The sequence below is a fragment of the Pleurodeles waltl genome, chromosome 6 (assembly GCF_031143425.1).
Source record: "Pleurodeles waltl isolate 20211129_DDA chromosome 6, aPleWal1.hap1.20221129, whole genome shotgun sequence".
NCBI classification, from domain to species: Eukaryota; Metazoa; Chordata; class Amphibia; order Caudata; family Salamandridae; genus Pleurodeles; species Pleurodeles waltl.
Window position 1 is genome coordinate 1,702,343,042 of NC_090445.1, and position 19,711 is coordinate 1,702,362,752.

General features: G+C 45.9%; 1 protein-coding gene across 1 annotated transcript in view; it reads right to left on the reverse strand.

Moving 5' to 3' along the window:
- LOC138301386 (E3 ubiquitin-protein ligase TRIM39-like) overlaps positions 1-19,711 on the reverse strand; it is a 140,426-nt gene that overhangs the window by 45,696 nt on the left and 75,019 nt on the right. The window contains exon 3 of the mRNA XM_069241822.1: positions 3,421-3,651. Within this exon, the coding sequence (XP_069097923.1) occupies positions 3,421-3,651 (231 nt within the window). The remainder of the gene's footprint in view (positions 1-3,420; positions 3,652-19,711) is intronic.

The following is a 19,711-nucleotide window of genomic DNA, read 5'->3' on the forward strand; positions in this document are numbered from 1 at the left end:
AGGGCCGTGCGTGAGGACGTACGATTGGATTGGGTACGAGAGGAGTACTCTAAATGAGGCGGTACAAGCAGAAGGGGTACGAGAGGAGAGCTCTGCATGTGGAGGTACAAGCAGATGAGGTATAAGAGAAGTAGTCTAAATGAGGAGGTACAAGCAGATGGGGTATGAGAGGAGTGCTCTAAATGGGGAGGTACAAGCAGATGGGGTACGAGAGGAGTGCCCTAATTGAGGAGGTACAAGCAGATGGGGTACGAGTGGAGTACTCTGCACAAGGAGGTACAAGCAGATGGGGTACGAGAGGAGTGTTCTGCATGAGGAGGTACAAGCAGATGGGGTACGAGAGGAGTGCTCTAAATGAGGAGGTACAAGCAGATGGGGTACGAGAGGAGTGCTCTAAATGAGGAGGTACAAGCAGATGGGGGTACAAGAGGAGTGCTCTAAATGAGGAGGTACAAGCAGATGGGGTACGAGAGGAGTGCTCTAAATGAGGAGGTACAAGCAGATGGGGTACGAGAGGAGTGCTCTAAATGAGGAGGTACAAGCAGATGGGGTACGAGAGGAGTGCTCTGCATGAGGAGGTACAAGCAGATGGGGTACAAGAGTAGTGCTCTAAATGGGGCGGTACAAGCAGATGGGGTACAAGAGAGGTGCTGTGCATGAGGAGGTACAAGCAGAAGGAGTGCGAGAGGTGTGCTCTGCATGAAGAGGTACGACCAGAAGGGGTACAAGAAGAGCGCCCTGCATAAGGATGTACAAGCACAAGGGGTATGAGAAGAGGGCCGTGCGTGAGGACGTACGATTGGATTGGGTACGAGTGGAGTACTCTAAATGAGGCGGTACAAGCAGAAGGGGTACGAGAGGAGAGCTCTGCATGTGGAGGTACAAGCAGATGGGGTACAAGAGGAGTGCTCTAAATGGGGAGGTACAAGCAGATGGGGTACAAGAGGAGTGCTCTAAATGGGGAGGTACAAGCAGAAGGGGTACGAGAGAAGTGCTCTGCATGTGGAGGTACAAGCAGAAGGGGTACGAGAGAAGTGTTCTGCATGTGGAGGTACAAGCAGATGGGGTACAAGAGGAGTGCCCTAATTGAGGAGGTACAAGCAGATGGGGTACGAGTGGAGTACTCTGCACAAGGAGGTACAAGCAGATGGGGTACGAGTGGAGTACTCTGCACAAGGAGGTACAAGCAGATGGGGTACAAGAGGAGTGCTCTAAATGAGGCGGTACAAGCAGATGGGGTACAAGAGGAGTGCTCTAAATGAGGCGGTACAAGCAGATGGGGTACAAGAGGAGTGCTCTAAATGGGGCGGTACAAGTAGATGGGGTACGAGAAGTCTGCCCCGCATGAGGAGGTATGAGCAGATGGGGTACGAGAGGAGTGCCCTAATTGAGGAGGTACAAGCAGAAGGGGTATGGGAAGAGCGCTCTGCATGAGGAGGTATGAGAAGCAAGGGTTCTTGCAGAGTGCCCTGAAGATGGAGATACATGCACACAAGGTACGTGAAGTGTCCCTTGCAGGAAACATCTGTCTGGGCAAGGAGCGTGCAGCTATCCAGGAAGAACACAGAACGTGGCCACCTCTAAGGTAGGGGCTTCTCGTGCAGCTGGATGCTCCAAAAGCGCATTACACTGGGTGCAGCGCTGGGGGAGCTACAGACTTTTGGAGGCTCTGATTCAGATTCTTGCCAATTTCCTGCAGTGACTGCAAGAGACCGGAGCACCTGCACCAATCACCCAGGGCAGAGGTAAAGAGGTACCCGAATGTTCCAGACCTCCCCGTGTCAAGGAGAAGTTCCCTCAAATGCATATCCCAGAAGGGAATAGGCAGATGTCCAGGAGGAGCAGGCGACCTGTGTAGACACCGTCCTTGTGGGTCTAACCTTAGTTAAGGCCCTGGGGGAAGGTGACCCATGTGTGGAGGGTCCGAAGGGCTTTCCAGGCAACTGTGTAACAAGAAGAGAGTAGCTTAGGGAACATGACTACCATAACAAGGTATCTTGCACCTGGCTATGGTTTTGTTGCTTCGTAGGGTGATGGAACAGGAATGTCCATGGTCCCCCTGCCTTGAGTGTCCAACTGCATGTGAAACTGATATCCTGAGATTTTGCTTGGCCCTGCAACACACTAATGTAACATGTGCACAGTCTACCTTTACTACATTTCGGTATTCACTAAACTAAGTTACTACTAGGAACTGTACTACTAGTAAAATTACTAGTAGGAAAGTTACTCCTAGTAACTTACCTCTGTGAATACCGAAAAGTAGTAAGGTTAGATTTGTGATCTAAGTTAGGCTTTTGCTATAAACTTAGACCTCAGGTCTAAACTTAGATTTCAGGTGTAAAGTTAGACTTCAGGTCTAAACTCAGACTTCAGGTTTAAAGTTAGACTTTTGGTCTAACTTTACCTTTGTGAATCAGGCCCTGATATCTAATTTATTACCACTCCAGACACCTTACAAGAGGCAATCTTGTCAACGGAGAAAGTCTGTGGCCATCTGCATTAGGAAAATAGTAGTTGCTCAGCCCACAAATGTTTTAAACATAAAGATACATAAAATGCAGGAAATGGTTCCAAGCAGGAGTTACATGCTGGAGAGACAACTTCCACCGCTTCGAGGCAGGTGGGTCCGTTTGAATGTTTGACCATGTGTATGGGCTGCTTCATATCTTTTTTCCATGAAGAAATTGAAGGCTGTTGGAATAAGATCTTTACATGTCTGAGAACACTGGATGAGGACAAGATGCTGGATGCCCGGATGATCATACTCAACTTCACCCTTTAAGTTCAGAGAAAATAAATGTTCTTGCCACCAACTATGCGAGACGTACTCATATCCAAGTGGCAGATGGAAAGCCTATATTCTTGGCATGGGGACTGAGCCCTTAAGTGTATCAAGAAGAAGGACACCATAAGGACACAAAAGAACACGCGCTACGTTTATCCATGACGTACTTTGGCCCTATGTTTTGGTATTCATGTGTCATGACCCCCAATACTCTCAGATGGTGTCTCTCATGATGCTATTCCTATCTTGCCTTTTCACATTATGCTTCTGGCGTCCATTATGTTAATCCTTGTACTGGAACTGCCTGGTGTGTCGCTAAAGCTCAAATAAAAAGAAATACAGAAATGTAAAAATATTTAGGCCCTACATTGAGATGGGTTATTGACATCTGATACTGTTAGAGGTGACTGTAAATGCCTCAGTTTGTATGTTGTATTGGTTGACAGCGTAAAAAGGGGGCAGCGTAAATTACTGGTTTCTGTATAATGTGTGTTTCTGTGAAAGTGCCTGGGGCCACTGTGCATTGATACTGTTAGGAGGTCACGCATGTTTCCCTTATACATGTAGCACTGCACACACTGGATGAATCTTTCCCTTTCTTCTTATGTTGAATTTACCAAACACTGTCTCACCTTCAGGAGTTCCCACGCCGACGCCTCGCACTTCTTTTCTATCTCTGTTATCAGGGCATTGAGAGAGGTGATTTGATTGGTCAGTTTTGTGATATTTGCATTTTCTACCATATTAATTTTCTTCTCCATCTTCTCCAGTTTTTCATTCAGTGTTTGCTCATTTTCTTTCAGGAGTTGCTGCAGTATTTCAAACTCAGATTCCAGATTCTTCTTTTCAGTTCTTAACCTGTCCTGTAAGAAGCAAAGAAAAGCTGGTTAGATGTTGTGAAGCTGCCTACAAGCGCTGCCATCCTTGGAGTCAGGACGGAGGGTGGAGGAGTTGATAGTTTCTTTTAAAGCTCAGAACACTAGCGTGCTCGGTCTCATCTCTGAACTGCAGCCTCTTACTCCCTTTCCTTCTACCATCTTCTGTCCTTCCCACACTCCTGCCTCCCTTCCTTCAGACACCTCACAAACCACAAGCTCAGAATTTGTAAAGTTACACTGAAGCTAGATTCTTGGAGAAAGCACACAAGAGATGTGAGAAATTGGGTTGTTGGTTGAGGGGTTGTGAGCCCATCTCAAGCAGCAGCCACAATCCATATCAGGGTAACCACAAGAGTCATTAAATTAACCTGTTCTTAACCCTCTGGCAGCTCGGCACAAAAGCAGTCAGGCTTAACTTACAGGCAATGTGTAAAGTATTTCTGCAGCATTCAAACAATAAACTGAAAGCACAGCACAAGAAACATTCCACACCAATTTATAAACTTAGAGTAAAATTTAAGAAATTACTTTGACATAAAAATGACAAAATTCCAATCAGTAGAATCAGAAATATGCAATTTCTGAGATTTAAATTAAATATAGCGCCTAAAAGCACACAGCGCCACTCACCGGTATCTAGCTGTGCAAGACTGTGTGAAAGTCTCAAGTTCAGGTTGACCGCGATGGAACACGGTCCAGAAACAGGGACCAGGTTAGTTCCGTTAAAAAGTTAACTTCTAAAGACCAACGTGAAGAGTTCTGTTCACGATGAAGGAGGACGGGAGGAGCAGGCAAAGCGTTGCGGATGGTCGTGCTGTAGTGCAAAGAGCAGGCTGGGGTTGCAGATGGTCATCGTTGTAGCATGAGGATCCTGTCGGGCGCCTTGGACTGTCATTGCTGGAGATTCGAAGTGGCAATCTCTCCGTGGGCTGGTGATGCTCTAGATTGAAATGCAGAACTCACATTTCTGGTCATCACTGCAAAGAATTGGGTCACCGGAGCTTGGCATTAGTCGTCAGCGCAGACAGCAAGATCTTGGAGTAAACAGACCCATTCACGTCGCAGAGAGCCCAGAACTTCAGGATTTCTCCTTTTTGAGTGAGAGTCCATTTTGCTGCCACCCAAAGGTCTAGGACCTGGGAAGGCACCTCTTGAGGATCAGGGACTCACTCTTGCAGAGGCCAGCAGGGCTCAGGCAGTTCCACTTTTAGGTCTAGTTGCAGGTCTAGTTAAGGTCCAGGCAGCACGGCAGCTGGGCAGATGCAGGGAGGCCTATGGAGTTTATGTCCCTGTAGCTCAAATCAGTCAGCAGACCCTTGGAGTTACTAAGCCTATGAAGGGAGCAGGTTCAGTCTTCCTTCCGAGCAAGGCAAGAGAGCAGGTTTCAAGCAGCAGGTCAGCATTTCAAAGTGTTGCATTTACATACAGCAGGCATCTTGTTCCCAGTGGCTGGTAGACACGTGTCATATCTATAACTGAAAATACAGGATTTTTTTTTTTACGTGGAAGAAATGTAAAGTGCAGGAAAATGTTCCATATCATGAACATTTTTGCAGAATATTTTTCTGCATTTTAAATTCATCCCATTTAAAAACATGGTTGTGTGTTTGTGTTATACATGGAACGTTGCCACATATGGCGAAAGGTATGTCCTGTGCCACAAGTACAAACAACACAGGCTCTCCCATACACATACATCTGATTCATACGCACACATGTTCATACATCCCCAACGACCACACTCTCACTTGCACACATGGCAGCCCGGCCATAGTGCCCCTAGCCAAAGTATTTTGTTCAAACCATCACATCTGGCTGTTTTGACATTATGCATAAAGTGAATGAAGCTGGCGTTGGGGTGTCTGGTAACACGGTACGAGTCGCACGGCCTTCAGTGTCTCACGATGATTTTCACTAATCAGAAGTAGCTCTCCCATGGGAGAGGGAGGACTTGCAGTACTACCAGGATATGTAAAGCTTAAAAGTACACGTCCACCCTGGCCTATGTTCTGTTTGGGGCCTACCTCAGAGGTGACATGTGTATTAAAAAGGAAGGTTTAGGTCTGGCAAAAGAATTATTTTTCCAGGTCGAATTGGCAGTTTAAAATAGCACACACATGCTGCAATGGCAGGAATGGCATGTTTAAAGGGCTACTTAAGTGAATGGCACAATTAGTGCTGCACGCTCACTGGTAGTGTTTAATTTACAGGCCTGGGTATAAGCAGTACCAGTTTACTAAGGACTTACAAGTAAATTAAATGTGCCAGTTGGGTATAAGCCAATTTCACCAACCATGTTTAAAAGAGAGACACAAGCACTTTAGCAGTGGTGAGCAGTGGTGAAGTGCACAGAGTCCTAAAAGCCAACATAAACGGGCTCTGGAAATAGAAGGGTGAAGGAAATAAGTTTGTGGATAGCTCTGCAGAGAGGGCCAAGTCCAACAGGAGAGAACCCACCTCTTGCAGAGACAGTCAAAGACCCAAAGTGAGGCTTGGTGAAGAGACTGGCTGAAGTCACTTGTGAGTGGGTGTGATTGACAGTTGAGAACGCAAAAGCGGTGTAGACAGGAAGTTCCAGCACGTGAGATAAAAGACAGATGAATTCTGGAGAGCTGGGCTGTTACCATGTTGCTGGGACCCTAGATCTGTCCCCTGGGAAGGAGACACTGTGGGAGCACCCAACATCGGCCCACCAGTGGTGGAGTATTGCTGATGTGTAATTTCACACTCAACATTTTACTCCGCTGTGGAATGGATGATCGAGGAGGTTGGTCAGACAAGTGTTGTCCGACCCCAGAACAGGAGGCTGTCAGTTATCAGGTGAGATATCTCTCTCCCCTGTATGGAATGGGAGGGTGTGAATTATCAGGCAAGGTGTGCCACAGTCCAGCCTGGAATAGAAGGGTGTGAGTTATCAGGCGAGGGAGTCCTACCCCAGCCTGGAACAGGAAGGTGTGGGTTATCAGGTGATGTATGTCTCACCCTAGCCTGGAATAGGAGTGAGTGAGTTAACAGGCGAGGGATGTCTCACACTAGCCTGGAACAGGAGGGTGTGGGTAATCCGGTGAGGTATGTCTCACCCCAGCTGGAACAGGAGGGTGTGGGTTATCAGGTGATGTATGTCTCACCCCAGCCTAGAATAGGATGGTTTGAGTTATCAGGTGAGTTATGTCTCACCCCAACGTGGAACAGGGAATCACCAGGTGAGGTATGTCTCATCCTATCCTGGAATAGGAGACTATGAGTTAACAGGTGAGGTATGTCTCACTAAAGCCTGCAATAGGGGGTTTCTTCTTTTGAGGGGTACGTCTCTCCCTAACCTCACCAATGTCTCTCCCCAGCCTCACCAAGAAGGACGTGACTCAGTTACGCCTCCAGTTGTGATAGAGGGTTAGGCACCTATGCAGTGTCAGCTATTGTGGCGAAGGTTGTGTTCCTGTGTTCTGCATTTGTATCAATATTCATAGAAAGGTTGTGCTCCTCTGTTGTGGCACCAGTACAGATTGTGCTCCTGTGATGTGTCACTAGTATACAGGTAGAGGGTTCTGTTCCTGTGACGTGTCACTAGTACACAGGTAGAGGGTTATGCTCCTGTGATGTGTCACTAGTATACAGGTAGAGGGTTGTGCTCCTTTGATGTGTCACTAGTATACAGGTAGGGGGTTGTGCTCTTGTGATGTGTCACTAGTATACAGGTAGAGGGTTGTGCTCCTGTGATGTGTCACTAGTATACAGGTAGAGGGTTGTGCTCCTGTGATGTGCCATAGTATACTGGTAGAGGTTTGTGGTCCTTTCTTCTACGAACTGTATCAATATTCCTGGTAAAGGGATTTGCTACTGTGTTGTGTTACGTGTCCTGGTAGGACTGTGCAAAATTGAAATGAGGCCTGCTTGGCTGGTGATGTGGTTTATTGAGTTGGCACACCCATACTTGTCAGTCGGCTGGATCGGCCTCCGGGACAAAAGCTATGGCTTTGTTCGCTTCTCACTGGGGATTACTGGAACCGTTCAGCCCACAGGAGCCCCAGACTCACAGTCCAACCCCACCCTGCCCCGGGTAGAGAAGATGGACTCTCTCTTCAAAGTTCTTTTAAATATGAGTCTTGCACTCATATTTAGCCTTTTGATAGAGTTTATCATTCATTTTGGACTGCATTTTCAAGAAACCCAACTCCAAGAAGATCCAGTCCTGCTACACTGGAGGCCACTACCAGCCACACCTTGTCCACAGGATGAGCCTTGATCAGAAGGACTTGGCCCTCTGACCATTGCCGGGGAGATAGTCACCTGTACGCACCTTCCTTCTATGCTTCTGGGTAGGAATTCGGAGCTCGGCTCTTCACCTGCCATCAAAGTTAGTGACTGAATCCTGGTTAGTGTCTTTTCCTCCATGTAGTAGTATGCTCAAAGTCAGTGGATTGCCACGTTGGATCTAAGGTTGTAGTCAGATGCCAAGCATGGGGAAGCCAGACTGATCCCTGGGCTGTAGAAGCGGGACTCCTATTTCAGATGGGAAAGGTCTCAGGAGCACACCGTTTTCCAGAGCGGAGACTGAAGCCAGTGGAGGTCAGCGTTAAAATCAGCTTCTGCGCCCAGGTAGGAGCTGTTCCAGAAGTAGGTGCTCAAGGTGGGTCACGTTGGCAGGCATGTGGTATCACATGATGAACGCAGCCAAGCACCCTTCGTTTTTCACAATCGGGAAGGAGTGGACACTCGTCTGCCCCACCAGGGTGGGGAATGTCAGTTGCACTGACGCTGTACATCCAAGTCAGGACCTGGAGGGCCTACAAAAGGCAATAAGGGTCTGACCTTGGTAGGGCGAAGGGGTCAGAGCCCCCTTTGACAGCCCAAACCACACCACAGGAAAGTCCCAGGGCAACTGAACCTCAGACAGGTGTCCTGTGTCACATTAATTCTCACAGCTAGCTGCATTCTTCATTACTATGGGAGTCCAGTGACCTACTGTGAAAACTTACAGGCACCTTTCTCAATGTTTGCCCAGCTGTGGGAGCAGGAGAGGCAATAGGAAGGCAAAAATGTTCATCTGCCGCTCTATCTGGTTTCCCCTCTGGGAATTGGCCTTCATGATGATTCAAAGAGTATATCAGTGTAGGAGGTTGGCCTGGCTTATAGTGGGTACCTTGTGGTACTTACACCTTGTGCCAGGTCCAGTTATCCCTTATTAGTAGAATAGAGGTGTTTCTCGCAGCTTAGGCTGTTAGAGGTAGCTATGGCAAAGCAGCTTAGGCTGAACTAGGAGACATGCAAAGCTCCTACTATACCACTTATATCATATAGCACAATGTCCTAAGAAAACACAATACTCAGAGTTACTAAAAATAAAGGTACTTTATTTTAGTGACAATATGCCAAAAGTATCTCAGAGGTACTAAGGGTCACTTAGGAGGTAAGTAATATACACAAATTATATGTACACAAACCCAAAACAGGTAAGTAACAGTAAGAAAAGTAGTGCAAACAATGTAGAATCACAATATGATGCAATAGGTAGACATAGGTCTAGGGGCAACACAAACCATATGCTCCAAAAGTGGAATGTGTGAGAAAGTAGCCTCTTTCTAGCCTTGTTACCCCCACCTTTAGCCTGTTTGTGAGTGTATGTCAGGGTGTTTTCACTGTCTCACTGGGATCCTGCTAGCCAGGGCCCGGTGCTCATAGTGAAAACCCTATGTTTTCAGTATGTTTGTTATGTGTCACTGGGACCCTGCTAGCCAGGACCCCAGTGCTCATAAGTTTGTGACCTATATGTATGTGTTCCCTGTGTGATGCCTAACTGTCTCACTGAGGCTCTGCTAACCAGAACCTCAGTGGTTATGCTCTCTCTTTACAAATTGTCACTAACAGGCTAGTGACCAATTTTACCAATTCACATTGGCATACTGGAACACCCTTATAATTCCCTAGTATATGGTACTGAGGTACCCAGGGTATTGGGGTTCCAGGAGATCCCTATGGGCTGCAGCATTTCTTTTGCCACCCATAGGGAGCTCTGACAATTCTTACACAGGCCTGCCACTGCAGCCTGAGTGAAATAATGCACACATTATTTCACAGCCATTTTTCACTGCACTTATGTAACTTATAAGTCAGCTATATCTAACCTTTACTTAGTAAAGGTTGGGTGCTAAGTTACTTAGTGTGAGGGCACCCTGGCACTAGCCAGAGTGCTCCCACATCGTTCAGGGTAAATTCCCCGGACTTTGTGAGTGCGGGGACACCATTACACGCGTGCACTACACATAGGTCACTACCTATGTGTAGCTTCACAATGGTAACTCCAAATATGGCCATGTAACATGTCTAAGATCATGGAATTGCCCCCTCTATGCCATCCTGGCATTGTTGGTACAATCCCATGATCCCACGGGTCTGTAGCTCAGACCCGGGTACTGCCAAACTGCCTTTTCAGGGGTTTCACTGCAGCTGCTGCCAACCCCTCAGACAGGTTTCTGCCCTCCTGGGGTCCAGCCAGGCTTGGCCCAGGAAGGCAGAACAAAGGACTTCCTCAGGGAGAGGGTGTTACACCCTCTCCCTTTGGAATAAGGTGTGAAGGCAGGGGAGGAGTAGCCTCCCCCAGCCTCTGGAAATGCTTTCATGGGCACAGATGGTGCCCATTTCTGCATAAGCCAGTCTACACCGGTTCAGGGACCCCTTAGCCCTGCTCTGGCGCGAAACTGGACAAAGGAAAGGGGAGTGACCACTCCCCTGACCTGCACCTCCCCTGGGAGGTGTCCAGAGCTCCTCCAGTGTGCTCCAGACCTCTGCCATCTTGGAAACAGAGGTGCTGCTGGCACACTGGACTGCTCTGAGTGACCAGTGCCAGCAGGTGACGTCAGAGACTCCTTCTGATAGGCTCCTTCAGGTGTTGCTAGCCTATCCTCTCTCCTAGGTAGCCAAACCCTCTTTTCTGGCTATTTAGGGTCTCTGCTTTGGGGAATTCCTTAGATAACGAATGCAAGAGCTCATCAGAGTTCCTCTGCATCTCTCTCTTCACCTTCTGCCAAGGAATCGACTGCTGACCGCGCTGGAAGCCTGCAAAACTGCAACAAAGTAGCAAAGACGACTACTGCAACTCTGTAACGCTGATCCTGCCGCCTTCTCGACTGTTTTCCTGGTGGTGCATGCTCCTCTCTGCACTAGAAGCTCCGAAGAAATCTCCCGTGGGTCGACGGAATCTTCCCCCTGCTACCGCAGGCACCAAAGAACTGCATTACCGGTACTCTGGGTCTCCTCTCAGCACGACGAGCGAGGTCCCTTGATTCCAGCAACTCTGTCCAAGTGACTCCCACAGTCCAGTGACTCTTCAGTCCAAGTTTGGTGGAGGTAAGTCCTTGCCTCCCCACGCCAGACTGCAATGCTGGGAACCGCGTCATTTGCAGCTACTCCGGCCTCTGTGCACTTCCGGCGGAAATCCTTTGTGCACAGCCAAGCCTGGGTCCACGGCACTCTAACCTGCATTGCACGACTTTCTAAGTTGTCCTCCGGCGGCGTGGGACTCCTTTGTGCAACTTCGGGTGAGCACCGTTTCACTCTTCTCCGAAGTGCCTGTTCCGGCACTTCTGCGTGTGCTGCCTGCTTCTGAGAGGGCTCCTTGTCTTGCTCGACGCCGCCTCTGTCCCCAGATGCAATTGGCGACATCCTGGTCCCTCCTGGGCCACAGCAGCACGCAAAAACCCTTACCGCACGATTTGCAGCTAGCAAGGCTTGTTGGCTGTATTTCCGCAGGAAAACACTTCTGCACGACTCTCCTCGGCGTGGGGGATCCATCCTCCAAAGGGGAAGTTTCTAGCCCTTGTCGTTCCTGCAGAATCCTAAGCTTCTACTGTCCAGTAGCAGCTTCTTTGCACCCACAGTTGGCATTTCTTGGGCATCTGCCCATCTCCGACTTGCTTGTGACTTTTGGACTTGGTCCCCTTGTTCCACAGGTACCCTCGTTTGGAAATCCATCGTTGTTGTATTGCTGGTTTGTGTCTTTCCTGCAGAATTCCCCTATCACAACTTCTTTGTCCTTTGGGGAACTTTAGTTCTCTTTGCACTCACTTTTCAGGGTCTTGGGGTGGGCTAGTTTTCTAACCCTTACTATTTTCTAATAGTCCCAGCGACCCTCTACAAGGTCACATAGGTTTGGGGTCCATTCGTGGTTCGCATTCCACTTTTGGAGTATATGGTTTGTGTTGTCCCTATCCCTATGTGTCCCCATTGCATCCTATTGTAACTATACATTGTTTGCACTGTTTTCTAAGACTATACTGCATATTTTTAGTATTGTGTACATATATCTTGTGTATATTTGCTATCCTCAGACTGAGGGTACTCACTGAGATACTTTGGCATATTGTCATAAAAATAAAGTACCTTTATTTTTAGTATATCTGTGTATTGTGTTTTCTTATGATATTGTGCAAGTGACACTAGTGGTACTGTAGGAGCTTCACTCGTCTCCTAGTTTAGCCTAAGCTGCTCTGCTAAGCTACCATTATCTATCAGCCTAAGCTGCTAGACACCCTATACACTAATAAGGGATACCTGGGCCTGGTGCAAGGTGTAAGAACCCCTTGGTACTCACTACAAGCCAGTCCAGCCTCCTACATTGGTTGTGCAGCGGTGGGATAAATTCTTTGAGACTACTTACCACTCTTGTCATTGTACTTTTCATAAGAAAAAAATATACAAAACAAGTTCAGTGTGTGTACACATAGCTAAAAAGTTTTGCATTTCTTTTCACTTCTTTCTAAAGTGCTGAAAAGTACCTCTAAACTTTCTAAAAGTTCTTAAAAACTTTTTCTTCACTTTTTCTGTCACTTAAACTCTTTCTAAAAATGTCTGGCACAGGCCAAGCTGTTGATCTGTCCAAACTTGCATATGACCACCTTAGCTGGAAAGGAGCAAGGAGTCTCTGTGTAGAAAGAGGTTTGAGTGTAGGGAAGAATCCTTCTTTGGAATTGTTGCTTAACATGCTTAGAGAACAAGATAAGGCCAAAGGGGCCCCATCTGTTGAAAAAGTAGCAAATGGTTCCCAATCTGATCCAGGGACTCCCCTAGGAAAAGATTCAGGAAAGAAACTTCCTAGCCTGCCCATTACTAGACAGTCTAGCATAGTTGGTACTGAGGTTGAGTCACACCATACAGATAGTGTTGTCTCACATCATAACAAGAGTATTCCTTCTCACCACAGTAGAAGTGATGTTTCTGTTAGCCAAGCTGTTAGGGTGCCTTCTGTAAGGGATAGGTCTCCTTCTGTCCATTCTCACCACACTTCTGTGTCTAGGAATGTCCCTCCCACCCACCCTGATGACAGAATGTTAGAAAGGGAGCTCAATAGATTGAGAGTGGAGCAATCCAGACTGAAGCTTAAACAGCAACAGCTGGATTTAGATAGACAATCCTTAGAAGTAGAGAAGGAAAGACAGAAACTGGGTTTAGAAACCCATGGTGGCAGCAGCAGTATTCCCCATAGTCATCCTGCAAGAGAGCATGATTCAAGGAATCTGCACAAGATAGTTCCCCTTATAAGGAGGGGGATGACATTAACAAGTGGTTTGCTGCACTTGAGAGGGCCTGTGTTGTACAGGATGTCCCTCAAAGGCAGTGAGCTGCTATCGTATGGCTATCATTTAGTGGAAAAGGTAGGGATAGGCTCCTTACTGTGAAAGAAAGTGATGCCAATAATTTTACAGTTCTTAAGAATGCACTCCTGGATGGTTATGGCTTAACCACTGAACAATGCAGGATAAAGTTCAGAGAGACCAAAAAGGAGTCTTCACAAGACTGGGTTGATTTTGTTGACCATTCAGTGAAGGCCTTGGAGGGGTGGTTACATGGCAGTAAAGTTACTGATTATGACAGCATGTATAACTTGATCCTGAGAGAGCATATTCTTAATAATTGTGTGTCTGATTTGTTGCACCAGTACCTGGTAGACTCTGATCTGACCTCTCCCCAAGAATTGGGAAAGAAGGCAGACAAATGGGTCAGAACAAGGGTGAACAGAAAAGTTCATACAGGGGGTGACAAAGATGGCAATAAGAAGAAAGATGGTGAAAAATCTCAAGATAAGTATGGGGATAAGGGTAAAACCAAAGATCCCACTTCAAATCTTAAACACTCTTCAGGGGGTGGGGATAAAACAAATTCTTCCTCTTCTTCTCAACCTACACAAATTAAAAAGCCTTGGTGCTTTGTGTGTAGAAACAGAGGCCATAGGCCAGGGGATAAGTCCTGTCCAGGTAAACCCCCTGAGCCTACCACCACTAATACATCAAGCTCTAGTGCCCCTAGCAGTAGTGGTACTAGTGGTGGGACTGCTGGCAACAGTCAAGTTAAGGGTGTAGTTGGGTTCACTTATGGGTCCATAGTAGAAACTGGGGTAGTCAGTCCCAAGACAGTTTCTGTCACACCTAGTGGCATTGGCCTTGCCACACTGGCTGCTTGTCCCCTTACAATGGATAAGTACAGGCAGACAGTTTCAATAAATGGTGTTGAGGCCTTGGCCTACAGGGACACAGGTGCTAGTATCACTTTGGTGACTGAAAACCTAGTGCATCCTGAACAACACATCATTGGACAACAGTATAAGATTATTGATGTCCATAACTCCACTAAGTTTCTTCCCTTAGCTATTGTCGTAGTTTGGACTCTTGCTCTGAGCAAGACTGCTGGTCTCAGGATGACAGTACTTTCGTGTGTAGGTGACTAAGTCTCTTCCTACTACTAGTTGTAACTGTTGTCCAAACCTTATCGGCTTACTAGCAGTACCTCACCAGAAACACAATAGTAAAAGGTGATTTGTAGCAGTCGCTTACGCATGGACTCAAAGTAAGATCTCTCAGGGTTGTCGTGGTTAAACGTGAATTACCCTTTTCTCACAGACTTAGTATGTCTCATACAAACAAAGGCAAAAACACAGATGCAGTGAAGTTAAAATAGTTTTTATTCAACATAACTGCAATTTGCGATAAGTTGCATGAACTGCAATGATTAGGATAATGAATATACCAAGCAGTAATATTGTAAAGAGGAGAGTCATTGTTATAAAGATCCCCACCATTATGCAATGTATGAAAGAAATATATGTATATGTATGAAAATGGAATAAGCCCTAATACCCTGAATAGAGTAAGTCTAACCTCCTATCTAGAAAAGGAGAGCTGGGTTTGTTAAACCTAATCTGCCAAAGCCGTGTCCATGAGAGGAGCCCCCAACCCTCGTTACCTTGGAATGAGGTCTCTATCTCAGTCACCGCAGGGACACGAAGACTGGGTCAGCGTCAAGATGACTGCAGCATCGGTATCTGCGATGTTGGCGATGCCCTCTGGTCGGAATCCCTCTGATTATCTGTCTAAAAGTGTGTTGTATTTATACAGATCTACAAGGTCTCCTGACATAAGTGTTATTCATAACAATAGATAACCGGCATGCTTGGGACGGCAATTAATATCAACAATCCCTCGAAAGTATAGAGAGGGAAAATCCCTAAGTGTGAATGCCTACTGTATGTTTGTCTTTCGCGCTTGATTTGACGCCTTGGCGCAGTGACACTGATAATAGAACTCATAACAAGTGGCCTAACTATAAACAAGGCTGCCATCTTAACAGAAATAAATAATTAAATGGACTAAGACAGAGCAAGCTAAGTAGGTTAAAAGTCACTGGGTGACGGGGGCACGAGTCTACAAGCCTATGGCTAAGCTAACTCCTGTTACCCTGGTAAAATAAACTAGGATTCACTACACCCTCCCCATTGCCGTAACAGGTATGATGAAGGTAAAGAAACCCAATTCGTAAAAAGCTGCAACCGAACTAAAAAATCCATAAATTCTAAAAAATCTAACATTCGTTAAAAAACAGTCAGAGATGTTAATATCAATCATGACAAGTATAGCAAACTTTTTAATATAATCGGCAGTTTTAGAACCGGGAACTGGCAATCAAATTCATCAAATTATGTGCTATATGCAGGATCTTGAAGAATGTCATCGAAGTCACCATTCAATGATCTTAAAAATTAATCAACATCGTCCGAAGTGAAATCGAGAGCTGGACAGACAAACAGATCCACAGAGCAGAAGTGAGCCACATTCATCGGTGTATCGACACTCGTTGCAGCGACCTCATCAATGTTAGATTGTATAACAGAAGGCTCATAGGCGGCCTCGCGGAGCAACCTAGGTCTCAAGGGGCATGACCGTGTATCAACCCTCATCGGGGACATCAGCAGTTCGTGATCCACAGGAGATGTTGGTGCAACAGCAAGACAGACCATAGGAAGATGTTCAAAGAGGCACCATATGCAGCAGAACACCGGTTGTACACACCATAGTAGAGGCCGAAATGACAATGACCAATCAAATTCCAGTTCCACCAGCAAAGGTGTACCGAAGTTCCGAACCATGCGTTCACGGCACAGCGGTGTTGACGGGAGTGGCTCCATTGCTCTGTACTGCTGGAAAAAAACAACCACCGCGAATCAGAAAAAATAGCAGTAGTAGTCTGCCAATTAAAGCCAAAATAATTGGAAAGCCACCAAACACACTGGAAAAGATAGAATGGATGGCTGATGGGATGACTCCGAAGACAGTCTGGAAGATAGACACAAAACCAGACCCGACAGCCTTAAAGAAATGAACAATCCCAGTAGTGCTCGAAGCATTGAATATTCTGGACACCAACTCTCCAAAGTGTTTGGGGAAATCGGTATTTAAAAGGGATTGTATCTCGGCTGATGATCTCGCTATCTGGAGAGCATACGTCTCTTTAGCGGATGTCAAGGCGACCTGTTTTTGAAACAATAGCGCCTTCAGTCTGCTCAACTTGTCATAATTCACATTAATAGTATAGATGTGGGGCCACATTTCAGATACTTGTATCTCTCGTGTGGGGGGAAACAGAACATGGCCACAACACGTAACGACCTTCGTGACTGAGATCGCGTAGGCAATTCCAGGTCGCAAGCCGCAACAGCTGTCATCGCTCAGTAGAACATAACTTCCATTAGAAAGTACATGAAACACTGAACGAATCAAAGGGACGGGAGTACCCTTCAGAAAACAGGCAAAATTCGCGACCCCCGCATTGCAAAGACCGTGAAGAGACACCTGCTTGCATATCATGGAATGACGAACAGTAGTCTCACATTCACTTCCGCTAAGAAAGACCTCCTGTTCACCATTCAGACAGCGATACTCAAAGGGCAACTCCCACACTTCCTTAATAAAGCTATCTCCCAGCCGCTCATATCGTCCCACTGCAAGATGTTTCAGGCAGTTCGAGAAACGAAAGGTCGAAAACGGTAAAGTAATTATGCCGTGTAAGAGCCAAATAGTCGAAGGACTTTCTGCTACAGTGAAGGGCAACTTATCTAATTTTTCTACTTGAAGCAAGGTGAAACGCGCCTCCCTTTTAGCCATTGTCTCTTGTTCCTTGGAAAAATTAAAAGTAGCAAATAGTTCACTCCCATTAATGTATTTCCATGGAATGTGGCCGCTTCTCAGTGTCTGTAATGTCCAACCCAGCTGCATGATGGAACGTAGCTGTGTCTGTCCATGATATAACCGGGACAAATCAGTCTGAGTGATATCAATAGCAGAAGACACTATATTCGACAGCGAATAAATCCTATTGGATAGCGTGTTCATGCCATTATCGACAACAGCCAGTGTTTTTTCTAAATTCTCCCTGTCAAGTTGCCTTAAACGTGTAGCAGCTTCAATTTGAGAAAGTTTCCAAATTTCATTATACATAGCATATAAAAACCGCTTCGAGCGTTGTCTTCTAGGACCTAATATGAAATCCTGTAAATCTATATTGTCAGAAAGAGTGTTCAGGTGTTGTTTAACCGCTGTTAAAGTGTTCGTCTGCACCCATTGCTGGCACATCTTACCCACACTGTATGTTGTAATTATACCAGTATGTTGACCTGATAGAAAGCGAGGGTCTGGTCTATTAATGGTAAAACCCCCGGAATTGTTCAAAAACCGCCTCTGACACTTATCAGTGTCGGTGGGCCACACTAACCATCCCCCGGAACGGGAAAGTGAAGAATTATAAGCACCAGCCTGAACCAGTGCATCCAGACCGTCCTCTGAAATATTAAAAAAGCGTTGCCAATCTTTAAACTTTGTTGGTGTAGGGATATTGGGCGTGTTGAGATCTTTAATTTTTGCTAACCCCAGACATGATGTCTGCTCAACAGTATCATTCAAAAAAATCATTTGCACAGGAATCAAGCAAGCTCGAAACAAAGCCTCCCTACCCTGTATTTGCCAATCTTGTGTACCCCACACGCTTTTCAAATCTATAGTGTTCTTCCAATATTCATAACCTTCAATCGATAGTCGGGAAACAAAAGGATCAGAATAAATCAGTTTTGTATCTGTTAGCAATAATTTACCAATTCGTGCTGCAGGTAGTTTAAAATAATATGATTCAGCTTTCTGTGTATCATGCCCAGAAAAGTATGTGAATTTGTCACTGTAATACTTCGGACTCCCCACCTGTGGTGTTGAACAGTGTTCCCACTGTGTGTAGTTAAAGAGAGGCCTATATCTAGTTGCACGGTGCAGGTAGTGATGTCCCCAATTGTGATAGCAGAACATTTTCCCATAATTCATTGTATAATCATATACATCATCACTTCCAAAAGCAGAATAGTCCTTCATTTCAGTTAGCATTGAATCAACCGTTTGGACATCCCAATCATCAGAGACAACATTAGGTGTAATAACATCAGACATTGAAATTTTGAACACGTATGGTACTTGAATTATCTCTGTAGGCCCGTATATATCGAACGGAACTTTGTCCCATACAATCCCATCAGGAATTGGAATAGCTGTAATATTGACAGGGGACAAATCACGTCGGACTTTGTGTGATGAACGATGTGGTGTTAGAATTACATCAACGGGCTCTACAGAGGAGCGATCAGCGATATAGTGACCATTAATTAGTAAAAAGAAAACAGTCACAAAACCAATCCATAAAAACAATGCAATAAATGTCAAACAGAACCAGAGATAGTTCCATGGATATATAAAATAGTTCTTTTTAAACCAATGATAGAATTTGCTACAATTAAATAGTTTGTCAGTCTCAGTTGAGGATGAATCTGAAGAAAAATCATCAATATCTACAAAATAGCCAGACGAAGTCTCCGCAAACACAGGACACATCGAACTCCCATCCACTGCTTGTGGAGGCTCTTGATAGTCAACGTTATTAGTTGTGGAAGTATTAGTGTAAAATACCGCCAAATCCTGAAGCTGGTTGTTCACCGAAGTTGTTACTGGAACCAATAAAAGTTCATTTTCTGCCCTCCCCATGGTCGAGGAAGTGTCCGGAACAGCAGTCGACATAGTTGCATAGTCACTAGTTGTGATATTCATCCTACTATGTAGATGGATGTCCTGTTGGGAAGTGAGAGGGGATCGGGAACTACCCAAGGAACCTCCTGGTCTACTGTGAAGAATCGGCCACATGGTGTAATTTGATGTCATCAATTGAGATAAATCTGTTTGATTTTGAACCAGACAATGGTGGAAGGATGGCAGTCCTGGTGCCTTTTATCCCCAAGACCTGTACAGGTGCTCTGTATGATGGACCAAATTATTTTTTCGCAGCGATCTTCTCACGAACCAGATCACCAACTTTAGGAATCCAGCCAGTCGAAGTTTTCGCCAAGTTCCTTATTCCCAAGGTGGCAGCACTTGCAGATGATTTATCATCACGGAATTGTTGAAGCTCCTGTAAAACAGCGAGACGTTCTTTTATGTCAAATGGTGTATCTGCTGCCACCACACCAGGGGCATCAAGATCGGGAACATACATAGGTGTCCCAAAGAGAACCTCATATGGAGACTTACCCCCCAAGGACCGTCTTGGCAGATTATTCAGTGCTCTCTGGACCCCATATAGGTGATGCAACCAACTGCGGCCTGAACCTAATACTCAAGCTGTTAAGGATTGCTTTAGATCACGATTCCGCCTCTCCACGACCGAATTTCCCTCGGGATGGTATGGTGAGGAG